The sequence below is a fragment of the Eschrichtius robustus genome, chromosome 11, assembly GCF_028021215.1.
Source record: "Eschrichtius robustus isolate mEscRob2 chromosome 11, mEscRob2.pri, whole genome shotgun sequence".
Classification (NCBI taxonomy): Eukaryota; Metazoa; Chordata; class Mammalia; order Artiodactyla; family Eschrichtiidae; genus Eschrichtius; species Eschrichtius robustus.
In genome coordinates, this window is record NC_090834.1 from 107,297,751 (window position 1) to 107,322,035 (window position 24,285).

Sequence of the window (24,285 nt, forward strand, 5' to 3'; positions counted from 1 at the left end):
CTTGTGCTCGCCGTACCCTGCCCCTAGGCTCCTCTTGAAGTCAGGCCAGGCTCTGGGAGCTGTGGGCTGACCCTGGGGGAGACCCCAGCCCCAGAGGGCCTTGAACAGGGTGGGGCCTGCCTTCTGGAAGATTGTACCTCATTCCTAGCCCATAGTGAGAATGAAGCAGGAATGAACCAAGTGCCAATTGGGGATATTCCGACATTAATTCGGGTGTTTGACAAGAGGCAGCCAAGCACCGGAGTAGGCCAGGAGCTGGCCCTGGGGGCTGGGGTTTGCCAGGGAGGCCCAAGAGCCAAGGAATAACCACAGGCCTGGTGCAGTGGGACCAACAGCTTCTCGGGCGCCAGAGGACTGAGGGAGCACACAGGAGGGCGGGCTGGGCCTGGGGCTGGGAGGGATCAGCCTTGCTCATCAGCAGGCCCATCTCATCAGCGCTGCTTATTGAGCACCTGCAGTGCATCAGACATGCTCCAAGTGCTGGGGCACCAGACAGATGCAACCTCTGCTCTCCCGGAGCTCACAGTCTAGTGGGGGGAAGGATATCAAATCTGTAAGCAAGTAAATTTCCAACAGTGTTGAACACTATGAAGAAAACACCAAGATCGGTAATGTCTGGGGCAAGGGTACGGTGGTGTTGTGATTCTGAGCCAAACCTGAGGGCTGACGGACTTATTCTCATGCATAAGCAAAGGCACTGAGGCACCCGAGTGAATGACAGAGAGAGTCCGACAGGTGGCAATAAAAGCAAAGGTCTCTGAGTCCAGCCTAGCCTTGTGAGGCTTAGTTTCCCCATCTCTAAAATGCAGTCAGTGATACCTACCTACCTAACAACCTTACAGGGTTGTTAAGCAAGTCAGGGATAACATTTATTAGCTTGCACATGGAAGGTATTCAAACATGGTTATGGTGTGTGACATAAAGGAACCCGGGGCTTGGGAAAGGCAGGACTGTGAAGCTGGAAAACTGGGTTGGAGTCGGCTTAGAACAGTTCTGCTTGCAAGGCTGAATCTCAGGCCATGGGAGCTGCTGAAAGAGTTTAAGCAGGAGAGACGTGGGGTCAGACCCAGGTTTTAGAAGGGTCACCAGCCAGGCCGAGTGGGAGATGGACCAAAGATCAAAGAGGAAGAAGCCGTTGCAGGAAGAGGGCTGGCTCCGCGTGGGGACAGTGGGGACTGAGAGGAGGGGAAGGTGCTGGGGTGGGGCTTGGTGTCTGACCGGTACAGACCACGTGGGCAGCTGGAGGCCAATGCCGGCCTCGGTGATCCCGTCTTCCATTCTCTGCTGGTTCTTTTCCATCCTTTTGACCCTACAAATCTCAGACTCCCACCTCACCCTCAGCCTTTTCTGCCCTTAGGCAGAGATTTCATACCAGAGGCAGAGGCAGAATTAGACCAGGAAGCATTTTTCTTGACTACCTTGATTTTTTTTTTTTTTTAAAGGTGATGCGTTTTTTTTTATTCTGGTAAAACATATATTACACGAAATTTCCCATTTTAACCTTTTTTAAAATTTATTTATTTATTTTTGGCTGTGTTGGGTCTTTGTTGTTGCGTGCAGGCTTTCTCTAGTTGCTGCGAGCGGGGGCTACTCTTCATTGCGGTGCGCGGGCTTCTCATTGCGGTGGCTTCTCTTGTTGCGGAGCACGGGCTCTAGAGCGCAGGCTCAGTAGCTGTGGCGCACGGGCTTAGCTGCTCCGCAGCAGGTGGGATCTTCCCGAATCAGGGCTCGAACCCATGTCCCCTGCATTGGCAGGCGGGTTCTTAACCACTGCACCACCAGGCAAGCCCCCATTTCAACCATTTTTAAGCATATGGTTCAGTGGCATTAAGTACATTCACATTATTCTGCAACCATCACCGCCATCCATTTCCAGAACTTTTTTCATCTTTCCGAAGTGAAACTCTGAACCCATTAAACACTAACTCCACATTTCCCCACACCCCCTGCCCCGGCCCCTGGCAACCACCCTTTTACTTTATGTGTCTATGAATTTGACTACTCTAGGGACCTGATACAAGTGGAATCATACGGTATTTAGTTTGGGGGTTTGTTTTATTCTTTTGGCCGAGCCTCACGGCTTATGGGATCTTAGTTCCCAGACCAGGAATTGAACCAGGTTAGTGAAAGCACCGCGTCCTGAGCACCAGACCACCGGGGAATTCCCTATTTGTCTTTTTGTGACTGCCTTATTTCACTTAGCATGACGTCTTCAAGGTTTATCCGTGCCGTAGCATGTGTTGAAATTTCATTCTTTTTAAAAGCTGAGGACTTCCCTGGTGGCACAGTGGTTAAGAATCCACCTGCCAATGCAGGGGACAGGGGTTCAATCCCTGGTCGAAGATCCCACATGCTGCGGAGCAACTAAGCCCATGCGCCACAACTACTGAGCCTGTGCTCTAGAGCCTGCGTGCCACAGCTACTGAAGCCCACGTGCTTAGAGCCCGTGCTCCGCAGCAAGAGAAGCCACCGTAGCGAAGAGTAGCCCCCGCTCACCACAACTAGAGAAAGCCCGCGCGCAGCAACAAAGACCCAACGCAGCCAAAAATAAAATTTTTTTAAAAAGCTGAATAATATTCCATTGTCTGTATATTCCACATTTTGTTTATCCATCCATCCATCAATGGACACCTGGGTTGCTTCTGTCTTTGGCAATTGTGAACAATGCTGCTGTGAACATGGGTGTACCCATATCTGTTTGAGTCCCTGCTTTCATTTCCTTTGGGTGTGTACACTGAAGTGGGATTGCTGGATCATATGGTCATTCTATATTTAATTTCTTAAGGAACTGCCATTTTCCATAGGAGCTGCACCATTTTACGTTCCCACCAAACTTTGTTTTTAATCTGAAATTTTTGCCATCATTTAGAGAATAGGAGATGTTCTATCTGTAGTGGGATTTGAACCCACTGTGAGACCCCAAAGCCTGTACTCAACTGCAACCCTCTCTCCCAACAGGGGTTCAGTTTCAGACCCTGGTAAAGTGTGAAGGCAAAGGGTGGGGAGCTGAAGGCCAGCACCGTCTTACCTGCAGTTTCCCCCTCAGTGCTTGGGTGGCTTGTCCCCATCTGCCCAGAAGGGGAAGACAAGAAAAAGGACACCTTCCTTATAGCTTCACCCAGCTGGAAGAAGGCACCTCAGCTTGGACCTGAGGTGAGGACAGAGTGGCCATGAAAGAGGGACATTCTTGTCCTGGGTCCCCTGAAAGTGCTCCCCACCTACCTTGCATCAGGCATCAGACCAATGACCCTGGGAAACCACTCAGGGTTGCCATGTCTGGGTGGAGAAAGGGGACTAGATGGCGAAACTGAAGCATCAGACTAACTAAACTCGGGATACCTGCTTCACCAAGGTAGCCAGAGGCAGAGTGAAGGAATTTCCCTCTTCAACTTGGATAGTGCTATACGTATCCTACAGATACCACCCCCCACAAATAGGAGGAGAAGTTGTCGTTGGACAGCCAAAAAAATGACAAGTATGCCACGGGAATTCCCTGGTGGTCCAGTGGTTAGGACTCTGCGCTTTCACTGCTGTGGGCCCAGGTTCAATCCCTGGTCAGAGAACTAAGATCCCGCAAGCCTCACGGCACAGCCAAAAAAAAAAAAAAAAAAAGACAAATATCCCTACAGTCCACTGTTTTAGATGTCCAACGTCCATGCATGTCCTTATTCTAGTATTTACTCTTAAAAATATCACAGGTATTATTTTATATTTTATATATATATATATCATCCCTGGTATAATACATCTATGCCTCTGTCTGTCCAAAATACATTCACTCATTTCCCAAAGGGAGACAACTCACAATCTTGTCAATGATCACATCCACTTCCAAGTCCAGGATTTCGAGATGATGTCCATTCCCCCTGCAATTCCTTTAACAGCCCATCTCAATATTTTGCAAACTATAAACTATACTGTAAAGTTAATTACCAATATACCCTATACACAAGAGTGGAGAGAAAGAGAGAAGAATGGGAGAATTAAAATATATAAAAAATACACTTGACACAGCAAGAAAAGAAATGTATGTAGACTTTTCTACAACAAAGCTTTGTCTGGTATGAATAACCTCCCTTCTTCACTACCCAGTTCTTGATACCTTTGCCTTGAACCTGCACCTTGCCTGTTCAGGGTTCTTTACCAGGTGACATGTCCTAAATTTTCTTTTGTAAAGAATTTGAGTTCTTGGTGGATCTCCCTGTATAGACACTTCCCCGAAACTTTTTATTTTGAAGCATTTCAAACCCACAGAAATATTAGAAGGATAGTACCGTGTACACCCATACACCTTCATCTAGATCTGCCAGTTATTACCATTTTGCCTCATTTGCTCTCTTTAATATAAAAACTTTTTTCCTGACCTTCTGAAAGTAAGTTGCAGACATCATGACACTTCAGTATTTATTTCCATTGTCTTTCTTTAGCTTGCTTGGGCTTTATTTGGCTTCTGCAATGTGTGAATTTGTGTATTTCATCATTTTTGGAAAATTATTGATCACTTTCTCTTTAAATATTGCCTCTACCTCCTTTCTTTCTCCTTACCCTCTGGGACTCCAATTAAATGTATCTTAGATCTCTCTATATATCCTCTATGTTTCTAGTCTAATTCTGTATTTTCTCCTCTTTTGTCTTCCATGCCGTATTAAGGACAAGACAATGTCTTCCTATGTATCCTGTAGTTCACTCATTCTCTCTTCAGCAGTGCCTAATTCGCTTTTTCACCAATTTATTGTGTTCTTAATTTTGGTGTTGGTATTTTTCAGTTGGAGGAGTTCTATGTGGTTCTTTAAAAATTCTGTTGTGACACTTCTTAATAGAAATTTGTTGCCTGCAGATATTTTTACACTTGCCTTTATCTTCTTTAAACACAATAAGCAGTGTTATGTTATGGTCGGTATCAGGTAATTCCAGCATCTTAAATCTGTGTGGGTCAATCTGCTTTCTATTGTTTGCAGTCAGTTTTTTTTTTCCTTTCTTAATTTTATTTATTTTTAGCTGTGTTGGGTCTTCATTGCTGCGCGCGGGCTTTCTCTAGCTGCTGCAAGCAAGGGCTATTCTTCATTGCGGTGCATGGGCTTCTCATTGTGGTGGCTTCTCTTGTTGCGGAGCACAGGCTCTAGGCGCGCGGGCTTCAGTAGTTGTGGCTCGGGGGGCTCTAGAGCGCAGGCTCAGTAGCCGTGGCACACGGGCTTAGTTGCTCCGCCACATGTGGGATCTTCCTGGACCGGGGTTCAAACCCGTGTCCCCTGCATTGGCAGGCAGATTCTTAACCACTGCACCATCAGGGAAGCCCTGCAGTCAGTTCTTGTGCAAGGTTTCTTGTCTCTTTGTGTGCCTGATTATCTTTGACTAAGAGCTGGATATTGTATCTGAAAAAGTATTTTTAGAAATAATTTGAGGCCTTGGATGACAGTACATTCTTTCAGAAAGGATATTGCTTGGTCCCAAATATGCTTCTTTCTGCTAGGTGACTAAGGGCATTATAAGGATGGGCCCACTTAATCCAAGTTCAGGGCTTGAGCTTCCCTGGACCACCTGGATAATATGATTCTAGACGACTAGTCCACAGACGTTAGGACCCCATCTTAAAGTGTGTATGTATTGGTAGTAGGGTATCTGACTTCTACCTTGGGCGGGCTCTGGGTTTTGATTTTGACCTTCCCCACCAAAGACCACCAAACAACAGCTTAGCTTCACAGTTATATCTTCCAGATCAGTAAATGTCCCCAGGACAAAAATTGCCTTGAATTCTGGGCTTACAGCTCTGGGCTTCAACCTCTTAAATGTTAGCTCAGGAATTCTTCACCACATTACTAGCTTGTCGATGGTTTTAAGTTATTTTTCACTTCCTCTGTTTTTTTAGTTTGTATTCAGTGGGAGGGTTGGAATTAAATACCAAATCAGTTGGGCTTCCCTGGTGGCGCAGTGGTTAAGAATCCAGCTGCCAATGCGGGGACACAGGTTTGAGCCCTGGTCTGGGAAGATCCCACATGCCGCGGAGCAACTAAGTCCATGAACCACAGCTACTGAGGCTGCGCTCTACAGCCCCCAAGCCACAACTACTGAGTCCGTGAGCCACAACTACTGAAGCCCACGTGCCTAGAGCCCACGCACCGCAACGAAGAGTAGTCCCCACTCTCTGCAACTAGAGAAAGCCCGCGCGCAGCAACGAAGACCCAACGCAGCCAAAAATAAATAAAGAAAATAATTTTTTGAAAAATATCCAATCAGGAGCCTGTCTCCCTGAATGTAATTTTTTTTTTTTTTTTTTTTGACCGTGCAGCTTGCAGGATCCTAGTTCCCCCACCAGGGATCGAACCCGGGCCCTCACAGTGAAAGTGCTGAGTCCTAACCACTGGATTGCCAGGGTATTCCCATCTCTGAATGTTATATTAAGCAGATCCCCTGGGTTTTGTTTATATTTCTCCCTGCCCCCACTGGGTAACAGCAATCCTATTTACCCTAGAGAATTAAAATCAGTCACCCCAGCCAACAATGGTACCCACTTTTTACTTTGCCCAGTGGCAGGTGGAACTCAAAATAGCCCACTGGCAGTCTCAGATCCTAATTTAGAGAAAACATTTTTGTGCCCCCTGGTGGAAGCATTCCTTCATTGGGTCCTAAAGGCTCTAGATCAGCCAGAGCCCAGAGCGGCAGGAACAGAAAACAAACATTTTGCAGAAGAGTCATTAGTTGAGATTGCAAGAGGCTGCACCCCGACTTCCACTCCTTGGTTCCTGTCTGTAAGAGTAACACTATATATATATCGGTCACTGGTTCAGAGCATAGGGAGTAGCTATTGTTCAGTGATGGAGCATTTCTTAAAAGAATCCTAAAAGAATCGAAAGCCATTGGTGCTGGGCTCATAAACGGCCTTTCCAATAATAGAGAACTAGCCTACTTATCATTTCTAGTATTTTTTATTTAAAAATTTTTATTGAGACATACCTACAGAGAAGTGCACAAATCTTGTGTAGGTCAATGAATTTTTACAAAGTGAATAAGCCTGTGTAACCCAGATGAAGAAAAGGAACATTACTAGCCACCTAGCGCCCCCTTCCCCCCTTGTTATTATCTTCCACAGGGAACCACTTTCCTGACTTCTATCCCCATAGGTTAGTGTGTCTGTTTACATAGCTTGATATAAATGGAATCATACGATATGTCCTCTTTCATAATTGGTTTCTTTTATTCAAATATTAAGTTTTTTGAGATTCATTCGTGTTGTTGTGTAGCAATAGTTTGTTCTTTTCTTTCTTTTTTTTTTTTTTTTAATTATTTGGGAATCTAGTCTTTGTTTTCAGATTCCTGGGTGATATTTTTCTCTTTTTTTAAAATTTTTATTTATTTATTTATTTATGGCTGCATTGGGTCTTCGTTTCTATGCGAGGGCTTTCTCTTGTTGCGGCAAGTGGGGGCCACTCTTCATTGCGGTGCACGGGTCTCTCACTATCGCGGCCTCTCTTGTTGTGGAGCACAGGCTCCAGACGTGCAGGCTCAGTAGTTGTGGCTCACGGGCCTAGTTGCTCCGCGGCATGTGGGATCTTCCCAGACCAGGGCTCGAACCCGTGTCCCCTGCATTGGCAGGCGGATTCTCAACCACCGCGCCACCAGGGAAGCCCTGTTCTTTTCAATGTTGTTTAATCCACTCTAGTGCTGTGGGCATTTGGGATGCTCCAGTTTGAGGCTATTACAATTAATGCTGTTGTGAGCATTCTCATACAGGCTTTCCCATGTATGTATCCACGGACAGAATTGCTCGGTCATAGGGTATGTGTGTGCTCAGCTTCAGGGCTCGCATACTGTCTTAGACAGTTCAGGCTGCTGTAACAAAGTACCACAGACCACAGACATTTATTTCTCACAGTTCTGGAGGCTGGGAAGTCCAAGATCAAGGTGCCAGCAGATTTGATTCCTGGTGGAAGTCCACTTCCTGGTTTGTAGACGGCTGCCTTCTTGCTGTGTCCTTACATGGCCTTTCCTCATGGAGAGAGATATTTCTGGATTCCTTTTCTAATTAGGGCACTAATCCCATCATGAGGGCCCCACCCTCAGACCTCATCTAAACCTATTTACCTCCCAAAGACCCCACCTCCAAATACTATCACACTGGGGGTAGGGCTTTAATATATGCATTTGGGGGGCACAAACATTCAGGCTGTAATGCATACTTTTGACTCCTGCTTTGGAGTCACCTGTGATACCCACAATCATTTGGGGGTACAAGAGTGCAGCAGAATTGTTGCTGGGTGTCCTTCCAAGCCGCTGATACCTATTCTGCAAGTTTGGTGCAGGGTAGGCAATAAAAATACCTCTCAACTCTCATTTGCCAAACATGATTTTAAGGCACAGTGATGGTAAGATGTGTCCTGATTCTGAAATATTAAAACGGGGGAGGGGCGGGGAATAGGTGCATCTTAGAATTGCTGAAATAAGATATATTACCAGGACCAAAGACCAAGCCCTGGGGGCTCTGACAGTTACAGGTGGAAGAGGGGATGGAGAGCCAGCAAAAGAGGCTGAAGGTGAGCCTCGGTGATAGGATAGGATAGCCTCTTTGTGAAGGTGTGCCTGTGTGATAGGCGGACAGCCAGAAGACTGCATGTCTCAGAGACCTGGAGAAGAGTTTGAAAAAGAAGGGAATGGTCAATGGTGTCATGGGGGTTGACAGGCTGATAAGGACAGAGAGGAAATCTCTAAATCTGTTGAAATGGAGGTCGTGGTGTCTTTGTTACAAGATGTTTCAATGAACTGGGGGAACAAAATCCCCATTAAACTGGGCAGAAAGAGACTTGGAAATAAGTCAACAGAGATATGGAGTATAAACAGAATATGTGTTTTTATAGGGTGAAAAGAAATGGGGTGACAATCAAAAGCAGAATGGGCTTAAGGAAGGGCTCTGATTTTTTTAAAAGAGGATACTAAGCCATATTTGTAGACGAATTTGCGTGATTCAGTAGTGAAGGAGAGGACTTCCCTGGTGACTCAGTGGTTAAGAATCTGCCTGCCAATGCAGGGGACACGGGTTCAAGCCCTGGTCTGGGAAGATCCCACATGCCGCGGAGCAACTGAGCCCGTGCGCCACAACTACTGAGCCTGTGCTCTAGAGCCCGTGAGCCACAACTACTGAAGCCCGCGCGCCTACAGCCCGTGCTCCATAACGGGAGAAGCCACCGCAATGAGAAGCCTGCGCACCTCAACGAAGAGTAGCCCCCGCTCGCCGCAACTAGAGAAAGCCCACATGCAGCAACGAAGACCCAACACAGCCATAAATAAATAAATAAAATTTTAAAAAAATAGTGAAGGAGAAATAAATGGTACAGAAGATAGTTGCAGGAGGGAAGTTCTTCATGGAGGGAACGAGCTTGGGAGTAGGAAGCAAGGGAGAAGAGGCGGGCATCAATTAAGTTGGTGGCTTGATATGGTGGCAGGAAGGTGGGGGAACTTCTGTCAGACCCCCAATATTCAGGCCAAAGATCTGCCAGGTTCTGGGAGCTAATTTCCCCCTCCCTAAAAAGGGCACATGTTTGGCAGCCCAAGTGGACTGTTCACTCCTCTTACCTTCGGGTACCCACCAACCCCTGGCCTGTAAGTGAGGGTAAAGGGTTAACCACGAGGTTAAAGAAAGGTCTGCGAGGTAGCAGGACGCATGAACTCTATCTAGGCCACCTCTGGACCTGCCAGTTCTCACCAACCTCTCACCTTAACATTTTTGGACGGGCCCAGACCCTCCCTCTCTCCTCCCACTCCACCAGGTGGAAGAGGGAGAGCTAGAGCAGGAGTCTCGGGACGCGCGCCCGTCTTCGTCGCGCCTGCGCACTCGTCCCTCGTCTCCCTGGCCCCGGAGACCCGGCAAGTAGCTCGTTCTCCGTCGCTCGCTCTCGGGCGGGCGCGCCCGGGCGGCGCCTGCGCAGAAGGACGAGGAAACTGGTTCCCCGTGCGGCCCCAGCGCCTGCGCGCTGCAGGCTTCGGGCCTCCCGGCCTGAGGGAAAGGAGCCGGGAAGATGGCGGCTGTGGTGGAAAATGTAGTGAAGCTGTGAGTGGCCGTTTCGATCTCTCCTAGGCCGGGAGGTCTTGTAAGGGGCCTGGGAGCAGGGGGCGGTATGGGAAGGGACGAGGCGGAGAGAGGGACGTGCCCGGGAAGGCCTTGTTGCGACTCCTAGTGGGGAGGGCAACAGGAGACTCCGGAGAAGACGTTGCGCTTCTTTGGAAACTTGTGGAGGCCCTGAGGGTGGCCCACGGGAGCCCCTAACGGGCAGCCTCCCTGTGGGGCTATGCGGTCTGGGCGCTGCCTTCATGCTGAGGGTTTCCAGAGTATGGCGCCCTTGTTGCGTACGAGAGACGGTCCCGGGTTCGCTCCCGAGACGCCTCAGTCCGGGGGAGCCAGGCAGAGGGCGGACCCGGGAGTGGCCCGGCCGCCGACCCCTTCTCATCGGCTGCACGCAACCGGCCCTGGAAGAGCAGGCTCGGCAGCCCTGGCGCTGTTAAGCACTCTGGGCTGTTTTATTCTAAACAACCCCGTGATGTTCCGGGGCGGGGGGGAGGGGGAGCGGGTGGTCCTTGAGTATCAGGTACCCGAGACCAAAAATATTCTTGGGAAGAATTTGTTGAGGAGCAGATACAGAGGGAAAGAACTTCAGGGAGTAGGGCCTTTGCGCCGCCCAATCCCAGCCATCCAAAAGCGGGCATTGGACGGACGCGGTCCAGGCCGCCCTGCCGCCCAGATGGGCATCTAGGCCGCCCGTCTTCGCTCTGCAATACTCTTGGGCTGGGTAGATTTCGAGCAAGGTTAAAGTTAATGGTTGTTGGGTAAATGGAGAATGGCCTGTTAGCTGTGAGTTAAAGATGCCTTGGGACTTGATGTAACCCAGCCTCCTCCCTGCAGAAGAATCTGAATGAATTTTGCAGTGGGTTCATGCCCCCCGTGGGCGAATACAGCAAGCTCCTTTAATGGGTAAGTTTGGCTGGCTGCAGAGGTAGGAAAATTGAGAGCTGTCTAGGTGTCTAGTTTTGGATTTTGACTGAATGACGAGGTAAAGGTTTGGGAACTCTTCTAAAGGACTCACAGCTTCTCATCTGTCTTTGTGGTGGGCTGAGCCCCATTCTTCCCAAGAGCCCTTTTTAAGGGTACATTTGCTTCTCTCCCTCCCCCTGCCTGGAGCCTTTTCTTTGAGAATGCTTTCCCACTTCCATTAAGCTAAGTGCCTTCTCCTTCTCCTCTTGTGGGTTTTTTTTTTTTTTTTTAACTTGCTTTCAGCTCCGTCCTGCTGCCTCTTTCAGCCACCCCTCCTCCCAACACTATTATCTTTCTCTCTGATCTGCCCACTCCAGTTTCCCCAGCTCTCTCTTCAAGCTGACATTTCCCTCAATTTAGAAATGATGCTGTTGATCTGCCATTTATATAGTTATCCTTCCTGACTCAGATGTTCTTTCTTTGTTTCCCTACCTTTCTCTTTGTTGACTCCCCCTGTCCCATTGTAAGGGGAGGTTTTACACAGGTTTCATGCTTCTCGAAAAAGAATCAAAGCTTCTACCTTGGAAACCTTACTGTACTGGGGGAATGTCAGACTAGCCTAGGTTTAAGAGTTATATGTAATGAGATTCTTTATGTTGGAAGACTTTCATCTGGGAAATAGGGTTAGCAACCCTTTTGTGTGATGTTAGAAATGAGGGTTTGGCCATTTAAATAGAGCACGACTTCTTATTTCTCTTTAAAGAACTGTAGAGATCGTGAGGGTCACCAGCCACTGGTTCCTGAATACCAGTAATGAGAAACCAACTTTCTCCTCCTCATTTCTAGCTGCAGAGAGCTGTGGACCACAGTTAATACATTTCCCTACAGAACTTGCCCTTTAAGAAGGGACTTGCAGTCTTCCTGTACCATTCTCATCCTGGAAAGAGGTGCTTTTCTGGCGCTTCTCTTGATCATGGTGTGCCTAGTCTTCTGACAGCTGAGGTTATACATCAAGGTCAGGACTGCTAGCTCATCTTTTCTGACTTGCATCTTGTTCTGGGAGAAGAATTGCCCTGTTTATAAATTCTCTGTCCCTCCCAAATGTGGTGTCAGAATTGAAACAATCTTTAAGGGGTCTTACTAGGGCAAAATAATAGTATAAAATAGCTATGGTTGCTGACTGGTTTTGAAATCCTCTGAGTTAGGTAACGAGATCTGGAGAATGATGTTACCTTGAAATTTCTTGAAACAGGAGCCTTAGATTCTTAAGAGATCTCTCTCATTCTCTCTTGCTCTATCCTCATCAGATCCTCTCTTCCTCCAACTGGTGTTTCATTCTCAGCTCTCTTACTCACGAGACAGTTTGCCCCACCTTCCGAAATCCCACTTAACTCACAAGAGCTTTGATAGAACATCTCTCATCCATCCCCCCCAGCTGTTTCCAGCTTCCTTGTTCTGACTTTGCAGCTCTCAGCCTGTCTAGCCCTTCCTTCCATTTGACTTACAGTGTCAGTGTCAGTTCCCATCAGTGGAAACAAAGGAGCTGCTGCACTCAGCCTTGTTTATCCAGTTTTCCTCTGTTTAGTGAGGACATGGCTGCCTCCTAAAGGCGAGCAAATATGAGCCTCTTCCCTTCGCTCTACTCTCCAATACAAGATTCATGCCTACCTCAAATTACAGTCATTACGGCTCATTGAATCAAGCCAGGCTGTCTTGTGGTGTCACAAGATGTGTGTGCAGTGTGTGTCTTTTTCAGTTGCTGGGAATGTGCTAAGCTGTGCCTAAGTGGTCTATTGTGGCTGCCCAGTGAAAGCCCCCCTCAGATTCCAGAGAAGGGTTTGTTGCTGTAGCTTGAGTTATGGACATAAACAACAGAGGACCTCGGTTCAGCTTCTCTTGCTAGGAGTCTCCCTCTTGTAGAATATGTCAGAGCTTATCTAGTTCAGCCTCCCCAGTCAATAGCATAGGAACCTGGGGTCCATGTAGGTTGATTCAATGTCCACGTTTATGTGGTGACTTGCAGCCAAGCCAGGTCTTTTTACTCCTTAGTCAAGATGTTTCAGACACCATCATGGGTACTGAGGATATTGTGGGAAAGAAATCATCTCTGCCCTCATTTTGTTTATTTTGAGATTGATTGGATATATAAATGTGAATATAGTTAAAGTTCCCATACTAAAGTACTTGTTAAACCCTGAAGCATGAGAACAAGATTGGTTCTATATACGTGCTTCTTAATTTATTTACTTTTATTTTTGGCTGCGTTGGATCTTTGTTGCTGTGCGCAGGCTTTCTCTAGTTGTGGTGAGCCGGGGCTACTCTTTGTTGCAGTGCGCGGGCTTCTCATTGCGGTGGCTTCTCTTGTTGCGGAGCACGGGCTCTAGGTGCACAGGCTTCAGTAGTTGTGGCTTGCGGGCTCTAGAGCGCAGGCTCAGTAGTTGTGGCGCACAGGCTTAGTTGCTCTGTGGCATGTGGGATCTTCCCAGACCAGGGATCAAACCCGTGTCCCCTGCGTTGGCAGGTGGATTCTTAACCACTGCACCACCAGGGAAGCCCATACATGTTTCTTAGAACCAGATAACTCCTGGCACTGTGCAGTTTTGCGGCTTTTTAAAGCACTTTAAAAAATCAGATTTCAAATTGAATCTTTTGAGTCCAAGAAGTTTCTTTCCTAAAAAATTTGATGGTGTGAGAATGGAGAAGGGCCTAGGATAGGCCTTTGAGGAAACAGGTTTTGTATCAGTGTAATGGTACTCAGTAGAAAGTAGTCTTCGAGAGTGTTCAAGTATTTCTGATGTTTTCCATTGATTGTAGAATTAGTATATAGAATTAGTTAGTTGGCTAAGCACCTAGTTTAAAATTCAGAAGATATAAAATGGCACATAGGAGAAAGTCCCCTAGTCACCTGGTTTTTCTCCTTGGAGGCCTACAGTTTCTTTTCCACCAATTGGCTACATAAATGGTGGCATCCTATAACACTCCTCAGCCCTGTACCTTTTTTTTTTTCTAGTTATCTTGGAGATTGTTTAATGTTAGTACACGAAGAGCTTCCTTCTTTTTTTTTTTTTTTTTTATGGCTAAGTAGAATTTCATTGTATAGATAGTTTGTATAGATAGAGTTTGTATAGAGTTTGCTAAATATAGTTTCATAAGTCCCCCAGACCTTTTTGAACTCTTTTCTCATTTGTAAAAAGGAGCTAACCTCTGCTTCTCAGAATCCTGAGGGTTAAGAGAAATAGTATCTTGGCTAGCACAGGGTTATACTCTTGAGAGGCACAGAATGAACATTATTTTCTTCCCCTCTTTGTGGGTTAGACTAAGGTCCAATTAGACACATGATGAAATCCTGTGTTCCTGGCGGTAATTTATTTGTAAAGTACCTTTCCTCATAATGGCTTAGTGAAGGGGCTTGGTGTCCCATGAGGCAGAAATGGTAGCAAATAAAAGCAGAGTGACACTCTCCGAGTCCCTTGAGCCTTCTAGAGAAGCAGATGGCAAGTGAAAGGGATAGCTCAGCACCAGCCCGACACGCACACGCGCGCACGCGCACACACACGCACGCGCGCACACACGCACACACACACACGCACGCACACACACACGCGCGCGCACACACACACACACACACACACACACACACACACACACACACACACACACACACACACACACACACACACACACACACACACACACCCCGATCTTTGTCTTTCCCGCAGCCTTGGGGAGCAGTATTACAAAGATGCAATGGAGCAGTGCCACAATTACAATGCCCGCCTCTGTGCTGAGCGCAGCGTGCGCCTGCCTTTCTTGGACTCACAGACCGGAGTAGCACAGAGCAACTGTTATATCTGGATGGAAAAGCGACACCGCGGTCCAGGTGAGGGTCCACTCAGGAGCACAAGGAGGAAGAAGCTTCCTCATCTTAGGGGATGAGCAGCTGAAAGGGTTTTCCTTACTGCCTTCCACCCATGGATGATTATAGTCTTCCCATGATTAGAAGCCCAGGGAGGATGAAGCGTCTCTGTTTTCTGCAGGGCTGAGCTGCGGAAGCTCTTGTTGGGCTTCTGGAGAGCTATGTGTTAGCCAAGGCCTCTGAGCTTACATCTCTTTTTCTTGTCCCCACCCCGTCCCCAGGCCCTCACTGTCCACATTCCTCCCTTGTTCTAGAACTCAGTCAGGGCCTACTCATGCAGAAAGTGTTTGGTATTATTTTCCCAGGGTTAGGTCTTGACTTCTCTCTCTTTTTCCCTTCCACAGGATTGGCCTCTGGGCAGCTGTACTCCTACCCTGCCCGGCGCTGGCGGAAAAAGCGGCGAGCCCACCCTCCTGAGGATCCAAGACTCTCTTTCCCATCTATTAAACCAGGTAAAGCGCACTCCTCCCTGAGCAGGGGCATAGCCTGCTGTGTAGTAGGAGGCCTGCCAATCACCTGTTACGTACCAGGCCCAGTGCTAGATCCTAAAGATACTAAAACGAATGAGATGTGATTCCTTCTGTAAAGAGCTCAGTCAAATGGAAGAGACAGGTAAACAGATAAGTTACGGTGCCAAGTGAACCACGGTGTCTTGGTCCCTGGGCAGCCAGAGACCAGAAGACAGTGACTGGCTAGTGGCTGGTCTAGCACTTTAAACACCCGGAGAGGTCTGCTTTCAGCCCTTCTGAGCCTCGCCTCCTCCTGGCCTTGCCTGCAGACACCGACCAGACCCTGAAGAAGGAGGGGCTGATCTCTCAGGACGGCAGTAGTTTAGAGGCTCTGTTGCGCACCGACCCCCTGGAGAAGCGAGGCGCCCCAGATCCCCGAGTTGATGATGACAGCCTGGGCGAGTTTCCGGTGACGAACAGTCGAGCACGGAAGGTACAAGATTAACACTGTGGTTAAGGGAACTTTGATGGAATTCAGTCTCCTCTTCATCAGAGGCCACCCAGTAATCAGAATAGAAGTAGAAGCTGTGGGCCTGGAGGCAGCCGCCTGGAGTTCTGTTCCTGCTCCATTCCTTAATGAGAACTTCGTTGTTACCTTCCAGTCTTTCCTGCTCCTGTCCTTCTAACTACAGACTCTCATTCATCTTCTGTTGCCACCAAAGTTTTTTGGTGCCTGGGGTTTCATGGGTGATGCAGACCTGGTCCCTGCCAACAAGGAAGATAAAACTGTACATAAAAATAATAAGAGCTAAAAATATGCCAGGCACTGTGCTAAGTGCTTTTCCATCATCTTCTCCAGTCTCTACAACCTTATGAAATAGGTATTGTTGCCCATTTCACATATAGGGAGGCTGCAGCAGATCAGTGAAAAACAAAAACTTCCCACCAGGCCACCCAAGTAAGCAGGAAAGCTCTAATTTAAATCTGGGAAGTGAGGTGTCGGAAGGGAACCACCACTAACATGCACCTAAGGTGGCAGATCAGAGGCAGGAGAGGCCACAGCTACTTGGGGTATCAGGGAAAGTTTTATGAAAACATGGGGCTTGATTTAGCCACTTGGAGATGATGGGAAAGGCATTCCAGGCTAGGGGAGCAACATGAAGAGAGGCACAGAGGAAGGAGAGCCCAAAGCACTGAAAGAACAGCAGTGCGGAGTGAGGCTGGAGTGGAGGGACCAGGTCACAGAGGAGGCTGTGGGCGGCCTGGGCCCGTCCCATCGTCGGGGAGCTTTTGGATGTTCCTTATTTCTGCCCATCCTGATCTTCCTGTCCACTCAGCGGATCCTAGAACCGGATGACTTCCTGGATGACCTCGATGATGAGGACTATGAAGAAGACACTCCCAAGCGTCGGGGCAAGGGGAAGTCCAAGGTGAGGGGCCAAGTGCTACCTGCAGCCTGGGGGCTCAGGTAGCCTGCACAGTCCCACTGTTTTATTGCCTGTTGTTGCCATTTTCCCTCTTGAGTGAGATTAGCAGCCAGCTTCCAGGAGAGTCTAACTCCTCAGGCCTAGACACCTTATTAAGGGCATCTTTTTGCTCTTCTTCACAGGGTAAAGGTGTGGGCAGTGCCCGTAAGAAGCTGGACGCTTCCATCCTGGAGGATCGAGATAAACCCTATGCCTGTGACAGTGAGTGCCTCACGAGTGGGTGGGTAGTCCTTGCCTTGGACCCAGCTCCTCAGGATATGAGAGGAGGGAAGGTTGTGTTCTTGTTCAAAGTGGTAAAACAAGCCTGGACTCTTGTCCTGCCTGCTGACTGGTTCCCTCTGAGATCCCTGAGAGGCCCTGGCCTCCGCTCCATGGTGGGTGAGCCCTGCATGCTCTGGGGGAGATTGCTGTCCTCAGGGTGGGGGTACCCCTGAGGGGTACACACAGCAGGCAGGGTTGGCCTCAAATAGGTGGCATCCAGGTCTGCTGGCCCCAATCAAGTCAGGGCCCCAGGAGTCCAACACTGACTTTTTCAATGTCTGTTCTCTCTCCCCCTTTTCTCTCTCTTGCCCCACTTCTGTCCCTCCACCCCGGGAGCACCATTACCGCTGGGGTTTCTCTCTCGTTTGCTCCGCTTTCCTGCTGCTGCCGCACCTGTCTCAAGTGTATCAAGGCCTTCTTCTCATGACTTTTCTTTCTGTCTTTCAGATAGTTTCAAACAAAAGCATACCTCGAAAGCGCCCCAGAGAGGTAGCTCTCTCAACTTTTCAGACTTTTGGTTTTCCTATCCCTTTTTCCCTCCTCCCTTGTTCCTGCCTTTCTCATCTGTGATGCTAGTCTTAAAGTCTCTGGAATGGCATGGGGATAGGAGCGATGGACCTTCTACTGTGCTCCGCTCCTCACAGTCCTGGAAGCTGCCTTTACCGCTGCTTGTCTCCCACAAAGTTGCTCCTAGGGCTGCTCGGGCCCACTGCATGGGGTGGCTTCAAAAGCATTACAAGGAACCCGTTACAAACAGATCCCTTTGCTCCCCCTGCCCCAAAACGGACACAGAGTGGTCAGCTAACGTTCCCCATCATCCCGCCACCCCCTCCTCCCATCCCTTCCCTGTTCCTTTCCTGCTGCCCCCTGCTCTTCTTGGTATCACTGCTCAAAACTGAGATGCCTCATGGGGATCTGCTTTCCTTGCTGGTTGGGGGCTGGGGGGGTTGGGCAGGGCACTGATGTGGGAGTGTCTTTGAGTTTCTTTGGGAGACGGCTACCCCAGCAGACTCAGTTGGTAGGTTATGCCCAAGAGATCCACCGCCTAGCTCCTTTATCTGGGCAGAGATGGGCTATGTTATATGTGGAGTAGCACGAGCCTCCTTCATTTACTGAGAGGTAAAAAAGTTCGGAGTCTCTGCTACCTTTCCTCCTTCCTGCCATATTGCAAGACTATAGAAATTTCCTTTCCCTCCTGACCTGGAGCTCCCCAGACTATTCCCAGGGCAGGCGGTGATGGGGCAAGGGCTCAGCCTCCCAGACAGCCTACGTGGAGGAGTAGAGGCGGCCATGGGCTGGGGTTTAATAGGGAGAAGAGCCATGGAAGCTGGAGAGCCCCAGGCCTGATGTTCCTGGCCAAGGGGAGGTGGCTGTCACTAAAGGCCTGTCCCTGAGCAGAGCTGATGGGGGTGATTACCTCTGCCTCAGGTGGAGCCCACAGCTTAGAGGGGCAGGGATGTGGCACTCTGGGATCCTGACACCTTTCTCTGCAATCTTCTCCGCGCTTAGTTTGTGGAAAACGTTACAAGAACCGACCAGGCCTCAGTTACCACTATGCCCACTCCCACTTGGCTGAGGAGGAGGGCGAGGACAAGGAAGACTCGCAGCCACCCACCCCGGTTTCCCAGAGGTCCGAGGAGCAGAAATGTAAGCTGGTGTCAGAGGTGGGGCAAGCAGGAGTCGGCCTGGTTATGAAAAGCCCTCCCTGCCGGGATGTTGAGAGACCCAGAGGCCCACATGGGTATCATGAAAGTTCTTTCCTTTCTCCCTGTAGCCAAGAAGGGTCCCGATGGATTGGCCCTGCCCAACAATTACTGTGACTTCTGCCTGGGGGACTCCAAGATCAACAAGAAGACAGGACAGCCCGAGGAGCTGGTGTCCTGTTCTGACTGTGGCCGCTCAGGTACCTCCAACCCAGGGCCAGGGCAGCCCTAGCCGGCACCCAGTCCCCGAGGGGCTCGTGGCTTGCCAGCATCCAGTGGCTGTCACAGTCAACCAGGTCACCTCGCTTCTCCCCGATCTCCGGCTGCCTGTTTCACTTGCTCCCCCCCACAGGGCATCCGTCCTGCCTCCAGTTCACCCCCGTGATGATGGCAGCAGTGAAGACCTACCGCTGGCAGTGCATCGAGTGCAAGTGCTGCAACATCTGTGGCACCTCCGAGAACGATGTGCGTGTGTCGTCCCGTCCCCCTCCGCCCCCCGCCCCCAGCACGCTCCTGCTCAGCTTTTAACTGTACTTTCCACCCGTGGGAACTTTGATTTGTTTGGCAGGTGTTCACTGAGTACCGACTTTGTGTCAGACACTGTTTTAGGCAATAAGCACGCTAAAGACAAACAAGGTCCCTGCTTTCATGGGGTTTACATTCTTGCGGGAACAAGCAGTAAGCAAGGAAATGGGTGACGTTTTTATGATATTCCATGAAGAAAATGAAACTAGTAATGTGGCAGAGAGTAACTGGATAACTGATTTAGATAGAGGTCTTTTCTGAGGAGGTGATGTTGGTGTCAAGGTTTGGATGATACAAAGGAGACAGTCCAGGAAGATTTGGAGAGAGAGTATTCCCAGGAAAGAGTAGCCAGCACAAAGGCCTAAAGGTGGACACACTGGGTGGATTGAGGCCACTGTGGCCAGCTGGAGCCCTCCTGCAGTGGGAGAGCAAGTAAAAGATGAGACTGGAAGGCAGGTGCCCTCAGGTCTGAGAGTTTAATCAGGAGTGATGTGGTTTGTCTTACATTTTAAAAAGGTAACTGGCTGCTCTGTGGAGAACAGATTGGGAGGGAACAATGTGGAGGCCATGAGATCCGTTAGGTGGCTGGTGGCGTCCAGGTGGGATGACAGTAGTGACTCTGTCTGGGTGGAAGTGGACAGCAGTGATTTTCTGTCCAGAGGGTCCCATGTCTGTTCTTACTGCCATCTATCCTGCCCCTCCTGGAATTAGCAGCCGTGTCTGCAGAAGCCCTCCTTCCTACCTGTCCCCAGCAGCCCAGCTGAGGCCCGTTAGTCATTCACCTCCCCCCTCCTCTTCCATCTTGCCTTCTCTAGGACCAGCTGCTCTTCTGTGATGACTGCGATCGTGGCTACCACATGTATTGTCTCACCCCGTCTATGTCTGAGCCTCCTGAAGGTAGGTTTCCCTGATCTCTTACTCAGAACAAGTATTTTATTAGTAACTTGGAAAATCACCTGTACGGTAATTGAGTTCTCATATCAGTGATACATTCTTTCAGATTAGGGAGTAGGCACATTGCCTTCACTCAGTTCAGAGTGCTTTCCTAGCATTGCAACTTTGAGGCTTTAATGTTTGTACATTATCACCAGGTAACATTTACAAACACAGAAAATCGACAGCCTGAGAGAAAACAGATGCTGAGCAGAGAATAATTACCAGAAGGAGAGATTTGTTTTCCTCCAACAAGTCTAAGAAACTCAGTTCGTAGTTTGTCTGACGCGAGACTAGTTTTAGCACTCCACTCTCGACAGATGTGAGCGTTCGTTTCTGCCAGTGTGCGGGGGAGGGAGTTGAACCTGGAGCCTGAGTGGGTCACTCTGGCCCTCCAGCAGTGCTTAACGATGCTTCAAGTTTATGGAAGGTCTTCGACAAAACCAGTGGTGACACCAAAAAGTGGCTGCCTCGCCGCAAGTCCTCTTCCAGCCAGGTGTCTGTGCCGAAGCCCCTCCTTTATAGAAATTCACAAGCTTACTCAGGAGGACACAAATGCCTAGTAGCTGTTACTGTGACAAAGGATGTGGGCCAGCATTACAGGCGAGAGAAAGTGGCTCACTGTGTGATGTGGGCTGACTTGTAGTGTAGGTCAGACTGCTGTCACCCCCTAGAGAAGGAGGCCACTAACAAAGTCTGAGGGTCCTTTAGCAGCTGCAGGGGAGCACTCAGCTTTTTCATCTGTCATACCGCGTTTATAAGTTTCATCTGTCATGCCATGTTTGAGGAGAAGTAGTGTGTTTTTTGGGTTTTTTAAATCATAAAATATCAGTTCACAGGCACAATTCTACATTAACTGTAGAAAGGCTTTCCTAATGAAGTGCTGTCAGACACTGAGGTAGTGGAGAGTTGCAGGCAGCTCGCAGGGGGACCCCGTAGAACCATCAGATGGTCTAGGCTCTAGGTCAGGGGTTTGCAAACTATGACCCTCTGGCCACACCTAGCTGCAGCTAGTACATATAGCTCACAAGCTAAAAATGACTTTTACTTTTTTTTTTTTTTAATTAATTAATTAATTTATTTATTTATTTATTTATGGCTGTGTTGGGTCTTTGTTTCTGTGCGAGGGCTTTCTCTAGTTGCGGCAAGCGGGGGCCACTCTTCATCGCGGTGCGCGGGCCTCTCACTATCGCGGCCTCTCTTGTTGCGGAGCACGGGCTCCAGACGCGCAGGCTCAGTAATTGTGGCTCACGGGCCCAGTTGCTCCGCGGCATGTGGGATCTTCCCAGACCAGGGCTCGAACCCGTGTCCCCTGCATTGGCAGGCAGATTCTCAACCACTGTGCCACCAGGGAAGCCCGACTTTTACATTTTTAAAGAGAGGTTTTTTTAAAAAAAAGATGTGGCTGAGACTGTATGTGGCTCACGAAGCCTCAAGTAGTTAACGCTCTCTGGCTACTTACAGAAAAGCTTATCAACTGCTGCATATTTACCTTTGGGTCAGAAAGGATCTTACCTTTTTGAGAGTCACATATCTCTGAAGAGCTGATAAAAGCTGTGGATTCTTTCCCCCAGAATAATGTTCGAATACACATATGTACAATTATGCTTATAACTTCAAGGCATTAAGGGCTAATTTTGTTTCTCAAAAAAAGCATAGAAGAATCCAACCATAGCAAATATTAATAAACAAGGTATGAGCTAGTTATTTTTCTCATAAGGGACATTATTTCCTGTTTTTCTATGAAACCAGACTTGGGTCACAACAAGTTGGGTCATCATAGTTGGCCCCCTTTCCTCTTATTGGGTCCTCAGCCTCTGCTCAGACACCTAGTGACGGTGGGGAGCCCTTCTCATGTTTCCGTGGTCTTCACAGAAAGCTGTCTTATGTGGAATCAATATTGGTTTCTCTAGAGCCTCTATTCATGATCTTTATTCTAACCTTCAGGGCCCTGAGAATGAAGTCTGGTTCTTCTGTAATCACAAGTTTAAAGCTTTTTAAAGCTTTAGAAAGTTATCTCTACCCAGGTCCTCTTTAGTGATTCTGATTTAATAGGCCAAGAGGCGTCTGTATTCTGAAATAGGCCTCCAGGCGATTATTTCTTATATCTCCATTGAGAATTATTTTTCATGATATTTGGAGACCTAGAGTTCCTCCCTGCTCAGGATAACTGTGAAACTTTGCTACTGCAGGACATCTCCCATCCTACCTGTAGCCAATCCTGCTACTGGAGGTGAGGTGTGGGGAGTAGAAGGACAGCAGATGAGGATTGTGCGGGGCCCCTCCTAACCCCGTTATTCTTCTCTGCAGGAAGTTGGAGCTGCCACTTGTGTCTGGACCTGCTGAAGGAGAAAGCTTCCATCTACCAGAATCAAAACTCCTCTTGATGTGGCCACCCCCGATCCCCCATACATCTAGGGCTGTTTCTCTCCTGTTTTTCATACCCACCTTCCCTTCCTAATCTCTTTCACAAGTCCAGAGAACCTCGGGGAGGTCGTGCCAACCTGCCTTTGGCAGCAGCAAGCTGAGGTGGCAGCTCTGACCGCCTCTGGCCCCAGGCCCTCAGGGAGAACAGAGCATCGCTCTGCCCCAAGGCACACCTGTGGGCCCAGCTCCTCACTGTTCTCCATGAAGTGCATTCACTCTGTCTGCCTCGGGCCCCGGCCCTGGTATTCACAGGGTTCAAACCGTGTCCTCTGAGAAAGAGTGGGAGAGCAGCCCACTTCTCTCAGCTCTGCCTCCACTCTGGTCCCCAGGGTTTCCCCTTCCCCTGGAGGTGAGCCAGGCTGGGGCCTCTGCCAGAGCAGCTGGGAGTGAGAACTGAGCAAGCTTGCAAGAAGCTTCCGGTGCCCTCTGTGCTGCTTAGCCTCACAGCCTCCTTCCCCCAGAGTGGCTCTCTGCGGCTCTCTGTTCCTGCTACCCAGGATCCTTTGCCTGAGCCAGGATGCTCTTGGTCACCCTCCTGGCTCTATCCCATTCCCACCACCCCACCCCACGGGGAGTAGCAGCTTCACCTGATTGTTCCTTGTGCTTGCCTGGCTCACTGTCACGGGCGCTGGTCTCTAGTGACTGAAGCATTCCCCACCCTTGTTATTTCCTGTCTTCTGCCTCCCCTCATTCCCTTTGGTTTTGTGGGGAGAGGGGAAGCATTAGGGGGCCAGGCCAACTGCTTGGGGGCCACAGGGAGATGTTGGATAATGTGCCTGTTTTTTAACTCGATGAAAAAGCCTACCTCCGAAACCCCCTTTTTGTTCTTCCTGGACCTGGGCATTCAGCTCCTGCCCTTAACTGAATTGGGAGCCTCTGCCTCCTGCTCTGTGTATCCTGGCTCCTGGGTGGTGGGGAAGCCACATAGACATCCCTTTCTTCCCTGGCACACTCGCTAGCAGCTGGTAAGGTCTTCGCACCCTGATTCTTCAATTTTCTGCCTGGTGACACATTAAGTAGTGTGGGGGGCGGGGACAGTCCATGCCAGGACACCCTGGAGTGTCCTTCCCCTTGGCTGTGGGCAGGCCCTAATTCACTGTCATTTTGGAGTTGAGGTGTCTTTTTTTCTTTCTTTCTTTAGTTCCTGTATTCTAAGCATTAGTACAAATAAACATTTTTACACAGAGCCCTCTGCTGGATTGTTTATCTCCAGACTCCCTTTCCTGGTTAAGGCCACTTCATCCTAAAACTTTCTTCCTTAGGACAGTGGCTTTTAAATGTTTTGAAGCATAGCTTTTACCCCAAATTAAAATGTTTGCTTAACCTCAATAGATTAAGTTGATATAAAATTGGGTATTTGTTTTAATTTCTTATGTAAATTAGGTTATAACAATTTTTTTATAAAGAACAATGAAGTTGTTTTGATTAATACAAAATTTGGGTTAAAAAATAACGTTAAAATCCTGTTTATTTCTGTATTTTTGTTGGTTTGGAGGAAATTCTGCTGGATTTGTATATGCAAGTGGTGACAGGTTTGTAACAGTTGACCTTGCGATTTCAGATACTTAAAAATAGGTCCAGAAGCTTGATTATAATGACAGGAAAATTAATGACATCACAGTGAAAC

General features: G+C 48.6%; 1 protein-coding gene across 4 annotated transcripts; it reads left to right on the plus strand.

The window, feature by feature from the left end:
- The first annotated feature begins 9,921 nt into the window (after window positions 1-9,921).
- Window positions 9,922-23,844, plus strand: DPF2 (double PHD fingers 2). 4 transcript variants are annotated; one of them, XM_068554691.1, is made up of 13 exons: window positions 9,959-10,039; window positions 10,889-10,957; window positions 14,677-14,837; window positions 15,218-15,325; window positions 15,652-15,815; window positions 16,660-16,752; window positions 16,932-17,010; window positions 17,518-17,559; window positions 18,580-18,717; window positions 18,845-18,973; window positions 19,126-19,238; window positions 20,114-20,195; window positions 22,542-23,844. In XM_068554691.1, the coding sequence occupies exons 2-13, from the start codon at window positions 10,899-10,901 to the stop codon at window positions 22,616-22,618; spliced, it is 1,245 nt and encodes a 414-aa protein (XP_068410792.1). In that variant the 5' UTR covers window positions 9,959-10,039; window positions 10,889-10,898; the 3' UTR covers window positions 22,619-23,844. The 4 variants fall into 4 exon arrangements, with proteins under 4 accessions (XP_068410793.1, XP_068410795.1, XP_068410792.1 ...); XM_068554692.1 differs by lacking the exon at window positions 10,889-10,957 and having other exon boundaries at window positions 9,922-10,039; XM_068554693.1 differs by lacking the exon at window positions 17,518-17,559.
- The last annotated feature ends 441 nt before the right edge of the window (window positions 23,845-24,285 follow it).

What these genes read in the sequence shown, in the direction of transcription:
- DPF2 (XM_068554691.1), top strand. Translation starts at nt 10,899, where the DNA reads ATGAATTTTGCAGTGGGTTCATGCCCCCCGTGGGCGAATACAGCAAGC. An exon ending in ACAGCAAGCTCCTTTAATGG is followed by an intron (nt 10,958 to 14,676) that starts GTAAGTTTGGCT and finishes TCTTTCCCGCAG; the next exon opens with CCTTGGGGAGCAGTATTACA. An exon ending in TAAACCCTATGCCTGTGACA is followed by an intron (nt 17,011 to 17,517) that starts GTGAGTGCCTCA and finishes TCTGTCTTTCAG; the next exon opens with ATAGTTTCAAACAAAAGCAT.